The sequence below is a fragment of the Saccopteryx bilineata genome, chromosome 6, assembly GCF_036850765.1.
Source record: "Saccopteryx bilineata isolate mSacBil1 chromosome 6, mSacBil1_pri_phased_curated, whole genome shotgun sequence".
In the NCBI taxonomy this organism is placed as follows: Eukaryota; Metazoa; Chordata; class Mammalia; order Chiroptera; family Emballonuridae; genus Saccopteryx; species Saccopteryx bilineata.
The window spans coordinates 5,607,699-5,615,554 of record NC_089495.1 but is presented as its reverse complement, the minus strand read 5'-3'; the positions used below and the strand labels follow the sequence as shown (position 1 = coordinate 5,615,554).

The 7,856-nt window shown below is 50.7% G+C and overlaps 1 protein-coding gene across 1 annotated transcript; it reads left to right on the top strand.

The window, feature by feature from the left end:
• The first annotated feature begins 2,478 nt into the window (after positions 1–2,478).
• Positions 2,479–7,052, top strand: LOC136309188 (sperm-associated antigen 11A-like). Its single transcript, XM_066237299.1, has 2 exons — positions 2,479–3,202; positions 4,845–7,052. Exons 1-2 carry the CDS (start codon positions 3,148–3,150, stop codon positions 5,030–5,032), a joined length of 243 nt encoding a protein of 80 aa, XP_066093396.1. The 5' UTR covers positions 2,479–3,147; the 3' UTR covers positions 5,033–7,052.
• Positions 7,053–7,856: the final 804 nt, after the last annotated feature.

The following is a 7,856-nucleotide window of genomic DNA, read 5'->3' as shown; positions in this document are numbered from 1 at the left end:
GGTGCAGGGGGGATCCCTCTGTGGTTCTCCCTGTGTTGCCCTACTGATGATAGACTGTCCATCCTTGTATGTGTCTATTGGCCATATGCAGCTCTTCTTTGAAGAAATGCTCGTTTAAGTCCTTTGCTCATTTTATTCTTTAATCGGGTTCTTTGTCTATCAATGGTTGCATTGTTTCAAGGTTTTCTTTTACCGTATAAATGTTTTGCTGCTGCCAAATATTTGCAAACCCGGGTGTATTTTTTATCTCCTTACTTCATCCTCTTTTATATGAATATAATGCACACCAGAATAATCCTCTTCTATATTGGAACAAAAACCCAGCTTCAGCTCCTTGCCACCCTGTAATTAAATTAATTTAGTACTTACAACCCGATTAGTGAGATTACGTCATGCGCTTGATTTTCTGGTTTGTCTTCCTTGGGAATGGCATACCTGACAGTCCAGAACGATTAATGCTCTGTTGCCAAACAATATCTAAACTATCCTTTTACAACCTTTGAGCAATGGCTTTATGGCTAAAAAAATAAATAAATAAATAAATTCTAATTCTGTATAAATAGCCAGAATGCATACAAACTATAAAACACACTTTTTGTTATCCACCGAGGTGACTTTTTGAAAAAATGATCCATATATTTGGATATATACATTTTAGCATTTTTACCAAACAATAATTCTTGTTTCCTACAGCTATGCTTTCTCTATTCACGTAGAGGAACATGCAGAATTATAATTACTCATTGCAAACCTTGAACTGAGGTTCAAGATTGAGACCTTGGCGTGGAAGCCCATCTTTTTAAGGGTTGACTCTAACTGCGAGGCCCTTATCACAATGGGGAATTTCAGAAATGTACTGAGAACAAATGCTCCCCAGGCAAAGAGTTTCAATTTTAACAAATTTATTATTCACTGTTTAACTCTCATATATACACACGTCTTAATATCTACTTTATACCGTATTTTTCGCTCCATAAGATGCACCTGACCATAAGACACACCTAGGGTTTTAAGGAGGAAAATAAGAAAAAATGTATTCTGAACCAAATGGTGTTTTAAAATATTTAAATAAAATATCATATATATATATATATATATATATATATATATATATATATTACTCCATAAGACACACGGGCATTCTCCTCCAAATTACTTAATTCGTGGTTACCTATAGAGTGACTTTTCGGTTGCCAAAGAAAGAAATGTAACTTTTAGTTCCTAAATAATTTCCCCTTCTGTCCTATTTTCACAGGTTGTTATTTATTTATTTATTTTAACAGGGCACAGACAGGCCAGGGAATCGGGGCGGTCTCTGTGAGGACCCACCATCCTAGCTTCATCTTTTCTCATCTTAAAAGTTCTTAATCCGGAACCTCCTAAGTGAACGTCCTCCTCAGTGAACGTCCGGCCCTCTCCTCTTCTGCATGCCCACTCCGCTCCCCCTGCGGCCCGCTCACCTGCAGAAGTCTGGCTGCACTGGACATCTCTTGTCAATAGCCACGTTCTAGCTGAGTGACGTGGTCAGACAGTTCTTTGGACAGTTAAACACTGTGGAAGACCACTGGACATTATGCAGCTGTAATAAAGAATGAGGAAGCTCTCCATGCACCTACTTTAAAAAATCTCCAAGATATTTCAAGTAAAAGCCGTGGCAAGTCCAGAAGAGTCTATTTATCGTATGCTACTATTTATACAAAGAGGGGAGATGGACTCCCATGTGCTAATGGATACTTAGAACACCTCCAGAAGAATGGATAGAAAACCAGTGACAGCCATCACGGAGGCCCCGGGGACCAGGACAGGAAGGAGAGCTGATTCTTACTCGTTAGTAAGTGAACTTTAAGGGAAGGACGTGTCAGTGATTCTGGGGCTCAACTCAGGTCAAGTCAGGCGAGGGTGTGGCTGCACCAGGCGGTCACCTCGGCTTCGACCATTCTATGGACCTCTATAAAGCATCCTCCCAGACCCTGCTCTAATGCCGTCCTGTTGTGAGGACCCCTGTCGTGCCTCCTTCCCAGGGGGTCCCCACCCTGCACCCCAGTGCAGAGCTCTCCCCAGTGCCTGCCAACGCAGTCCTCTGGTCTCACACCAGACTGCCACCCCTTCCAGTCACCTGTGTCTCTGTCACCTAGCACAGAACCTGGGGCCACGCGTCCGCTCATTGCTGCCGGTTCCTTCTCGCCTCAACCTCAGTTTACCGAGTCAACCTCCTGTGAACACCAGAAGCCTATTTTTTTTTCTTATTTTTATTAATTTTAATGCAGTAACATTGATAAATCAGGGTTCATATGTTCAGAGAAAACATCTCCAGATTATTTTGACATTTGATTATGCTACATTCCCATCACCCAAAGTCCAATTGTCTTCTGTCACCTTCTACCTGGTTTTCTTTGTGCCCCTCCCCTCCCCCACACCATCTCTTTCCTCCCCACCCTCCACCCCACCCCCTGTTACCATCACATTCTTGTCCATGTCTCTGAGTCTCATTTTTATGTCCCACCTATGTATGGATTCATATAGTTCTTAGTTTTTTCTCTGATTTATTTATTTCACTCTATATAATGTTATCAAGGTCCATCCATGTTATTGTAAATGATCCGATGTCATCATTTCGTATGGCTGAGTAGTATTCCATAGTATATATGTACCAAAGCTTTTTAATCCACTCGTCCTCTGACGGACACTTGGGTTGTTTCCAGATCTTTGCTATTGTGAACAATGCTGCCACAAACATGGGGGTGCATTTCTTCTTTTCAAACAGTGCTATGGTATTCTTAGGGTATATTCCTAAAAGTGGGATAGCTGTTTCAAAAGGCAGTTCGATTTTTATTTTTTTGAGGAATCTCCATACTGTTCTCCACAGTGGCTGCACCAGTCTGCATTCCCACCAGCAGTGCAGGAGGGGTCCCTTTTCTCCATGTCCTCGCCAGCACTTACAGAAGCCTGTCTATTTTTAGGCAGAAGAGTTTCAGAACCTGCTGCCCACAGCCTTACCCAGCGGACCAGATAAACGTGCTCACTCTTGATCAGTGTTCCCTAAACGCTATAAAGGCGGGCCGTCCGCTCTCCGCCCCACTGCACCCGTCCGCACGGGCTTTGCCTTTCTGCACGGGCCGGCTGGGCAAGCCAACGGAGCCTGGACGCATGAAGGTCCTCTTTCTGTTCGCTGTTGTCCACTATTTGGTCCCAATGAACTCAGGTAAGCGCGTCTCAGCCAGGGTGGACGCTGCCGCTGTCCCGGAGAGAAGAACGGGGGGTGGGGGTGCTGCCTGGGGGAGGCAGTGCAGGAACTCACCGACGGTGTCCATGCGGGGCTGCAGGGTGTCTGTGTGTTGTTGGGGTGCAGGGGGACCCCCTCTGGGCTCAGCTCTGGGCTGCTTTCATCTCCCCTAGGAAGGGTGTTTAAAAAGACAAATGTGAACTATCGGTGTCATAGCAGAGGCAAAAGGACATCTCTGCTCCGGTACAAACAGCAAGCGGCCAGGGCAGCGTGAGAAGTCTTGGAAGGCAACGGCAGCCCTGGCCGGATAGCTCGGTGGGTTGGAGCGTTGTCCCGAAGTGCAGAGGTTGCCAGTTCGATCCCCCGTCAGGGCACATACAGGAACAGATCAGTGTCCCCCCCCCCCCGTCTCTCTCTCTCCTTCCCTTTCTCTTTCTCTAAAATCAATCAAATAAGTATTTAAAAAAGCATTAACAGTGACGTGCATGTCAGATGGGACTGGGACCTTCTGTGGAAGCTCGGCCCCTCCAGGGGGAGAAGCCCGCCTCCTGAGGGACCTTCTGCGGTGCAGCTGACAATTAAGTCCTGGTAGTTATTCACAGAGAGCCCACTTGACAGATGAGGAAACTGAGGCATGTCCAGTGACATGAATCGTCCAGAGAGAAATAATTTGTTATTGGGACAAATAAGAGTAGAATCCACATCTCCGGTTGACGAGGCTGTGGCCCTTCTACCTTCGTTAGGTGTGGAGCCATCTGTTTACCTCACGGTTCTCCCCCAGCCTGGACAGAGTGGGAATGAGGGAGGGTCAGAGTTCAGAGCGTTGGCCTCGTCTGTGGCTGAGATATTGTGCAAGGTTTCTAAAGTCACGCAAGACCACTACTGTAGGTGTTCAGTGGCTTTTTAGTTGTTTATATATATATATAGTTTATACACATAAATAATTTATATACATATATAGTTTATATACATATAGCTAGCATTTGCAGACCTGACATAATTTCTTCCTTTTAATTCTCTCATTCCCAAATGCCAGAAAATAATTTTATTGAGGTATAATTGACATATGTCATTATATTAGTTTCAGATGTACAACATCATGATTCATATTTGTGTATATTGTAAAATATTCACCACATATATCTAGTTAACATCCACCGCCTCATGTAGCTACAATTATTTTTTCTTATACATAAAATTAAAAACATAAAATATTTTCCTAACGGGTACAGGAGGTGCCTGTACTTGACGGGTTACAGTGCGAAAGGTTTCACTTGATGCCTTTCATTATAGGATATAAAACTAAATTTTGAGCCAGAGAGCTGAGGGTCCAAACTATTTCCAGTTTCCCTGGAGACCAAGAGCAACCCCTCCGTCATTGCACTCTGTCCCCCAAGACTCTCTTTGCGTCCCCAGAAAGCCAGAGAACCTCGCTGCAGTGTCACAGGGCAGATGGTTGTTCCTGTGTTAGAGCGAGGACACTGGAAAAGCTCAGTTAACCCGGAACTTGTCGGGGAAGCTCAGCCTTGTAAGAACCCAGCAAGCCCTCGGAGTTGGGCTGGGCGCTGCCTCGACAGTCCGCACAAGAGAATTCATAACTCTATTCTGTCATTATCCATAGGGGATGTTCCGCCCGGAATTCGAAATACCATCTGCCTTCTGCAACATGGGACCTGCCGGCTTCTTTTCTGCCACTTTGGTGAGAAAAGGGCTGAAATCTGCTCTGATCCCTGGAATAGGTGCTGCATTTCAAAGGCGCCGGCAGAGAAGGAAGAGAAACCAGCAAAGGGCTACAGAACTAAGAGCTGAGACGGAGGCTTCGGGGCGGCCAGGACCTCCCGTACCTCCAGGGCTTAGACAAAAACGTGCGGCTTAGAGTAGGTGCCCAATAAACTTGTGTCGAATGACTCCAGCAGCGAGGGTGAATGAAGGTCTGATGAAAGAATTTCCCTAAAAGCTTACTTACTTTGCCTTTTTCTGTTTTTGTTTTTTTAAGAATCTTAGAATTTTGTAATATTCTACTTCCTTTCCCTGCTCCAGGGGGTATCTCTCAGCTACCTGCAGGCAGGAATGGACTTGAAGCCAAGGTCTAAACCTTCTCATCCTCAGAGGGAAGAACTACAGCCCACCACCTGCCCCCTGTCCCCTGAGTGATAGATATCCCATCAAACCCGGCGGCAGCCTGGTCCTAACCTCTCCCAGACCACAGGGAGCCCTGCACCCTCCCTGGGGCCTCCTCCAGTAATAATCCCAGGAGACCACCTGTTCACAGGGCTTTACTGTTTTCAAACATGCTTTCTTCGCAACCTCACTTGATTGACACTACCATCCATTGTCCGGCTGGAAGGAAAGTGGGCGTGGGAAGGTTAAGCACCCTGCCTGGTCAGCCGTGGATAAGTGGGACTCCTGGCATGCCTCCGCCGCCAGGTCCTCCTTGTTCTGTGCGGCCTCTAAAGAACACACGTGTGAACAATCAAAGCCAGGTGGGGCTCCTGTTCACACAGCTCCCCAAGCTTTCAAACCGCCCTCTCCTTTGCTTTCCTCTGGATCCGGGGAAAACCTGTTCTTCATTCCCCATCTCTGAAACTGTCCTCCCAAAGAGTAGAGCAAACTAATGACAGGTGAGAAATGTAAAAGATAACGAAGCAAACCTGCTGAGTGTGAGACCCCCCGCGCCCAGCTTTCTCGGCTCCCGCTTGATAAGGTCCCTTGTGTCCATATGTCCCCCTGCGGCCTGACCCAGGGGCTCGTGCCTACGCGGAGCTCACTTCCAGGGTCCCCTGCGAACGTCATTGTCATCCGGTCTCCCTGCCTCGAGTCCCAGCTCAGGTGCGGTGAATGTCTGGAGTCCTGCCTGGCGCCTCTCCCCAGATTCCACTCCACTCACTCCTGCTTTTTCTTTTCTAAATCAACCAGACGGACCCCTGGGGCTCCGTGGGGCGGAGCCTCTCTTCACCGCAGGCAGGCGCCTGCGTGGAGCCCTCTCTTGCCCTCTGGGTGGCCCGAGGACCCACTCCCACTCTAGACCTGCTGTGATGCGCCCACGCTGACCCCTGGTGAGCTTCTGCTCCAAGGGAACCGCAAATCACGTGTCAGGACAGGCCGACACAGACGCAGCCAAGAGTGCCAGCACTGGGCCTCCACCACCTGCCCACCGCAGAGTAAAAACCCACACCGCGGGGCACGGACCCGTGCCCAGACGCTGGGAAACCGGTCTGGTTCCACGCCCCCCGTGAGCCTGTGCCACTGTCCCCCCCCCCCATGAGGGAGCTGGTTCCGGTGGCTGAGACCCCCTCACAGCTCTCCAGGCGCAGGTGCACACTCAGCGCTCCGCCGGTGGTCCGAGGTGGGGTCTCCGTCAGGCGAAGGGAGCAGGGAAAACCTGTCCCCCTCGGTCCTCCATGGTGATGTCAGGTGACCGCCTGCTGGGGCCCCGGGCAGAGCCCAGGACGGGCCAGCAGGGGATTTACACACGGCTCTAAACGGCACCGTTAATATTTTCTCAATAGACACACGCTCCAGGGGAAAGGGGCCTCGTCTGGCCTCCGTGGTGTCGGCGTCACCCTCTCCGTAAGGATGTGGGAGGAAGAGGCGCCCGCAGCGCGCTGGGGCACCAGGGCGCCGGCCGAGGCTTCGGGAGGCCGGTGTACGGGGAGGGGGTCGGGGAGCGGTGTCCAGGTGTCCTCCGCGGCGGCGGCGGCGACAGCAGCGTCGGAGCAGAGCGGGTCCTTTATTTCAGCCGTGAAAACGCGTCCCAAAGACCTGGATGCGGGCGTTTGCTCCGCCTCTCTGAAATACGGAACCAGCTGCTTCATCTCCACCGCATGCATTTCCCCGTGTGCAGAAGCGCCGCCTTGACCATGGCCCGCACCCCCCCCCCCCCCAAGAAGCCGAGGCGTGGCTCTAAGACAACGCCCAGCCCCCACGCGGACCACTTTCCACAGCGGGCAGCCTGTCGATCCCCTCAGCGACCAGCAGAGGGCGCGCCGCCTCCTCCCTGCGCCGCGCGGTTCCCATCGCGGCTGGTCAGGGGCGTCCAGGGGCTACAGGCAGGAAAAGGGGGAAGGGATTGGGGAGCACAGACCGGCGGGTAACAGCGTAGTCACGCGGTGGGATGCGGGGCGTAAAGGGCAGCACAGGGATAAAGGCAAGAATACTGCCGTAGCTACGTGTGGTGCCAGGGGGCTCGCTCGACTTCTGGGGGCACCGCTTTGTCAGGTATGTAGAGGTCTGCTCAGGACGCTGTACAGCTGACACGAATACAGTCTTGTACGTCGTGTCACAGTAAAAGTTTTTAATTTAAAAAAGAAAGCAGCAGCAGCTGGAAATCAAAGTTGGGATGAGAACAAAGGGGGCCTGAGTGACCAGCGCGTCCTGCTGCATTCCCGGCCCGAGGGGGGCTGCCGGGTCTCCCCGATCTTTGCCCCGCAGGGTGTGGAGAGGAGCTGAGCTCACCGGGACTGCCTGGGCCCCGCGGTTCCCTGCAGCCCCCCTGCGCAGTCCTCTTCCTGGTGGGCGATGAGGGCCGAGCCTGCCTGCTCCCTGTTCCCTAACCCCGCTGTCTGCTGCGCTTTGGACGCCCCAAGGGGCCCCCAGTCCCCTCCATTGTGGGGAGCAGGCTCTGAGCAGCGGA

Excerpts from the sequence above, each read along its gene's own strand:
- LOC136309188 (XM_066237299.1), top strand. The coding sequence starts at position 3,148 with ATGAAGGTCCTCTTTCTGTTCGCTGTTGTCCACTATTTGGTCCCAATG. Across the intron at positions 3,203-4,844 it reads TTTGGTCCCAATGAACTCAG|GGGATGTTCCGCCCGGAATT; the intron begins GTAAGCGCGTCT and ends CATTATCCATAG.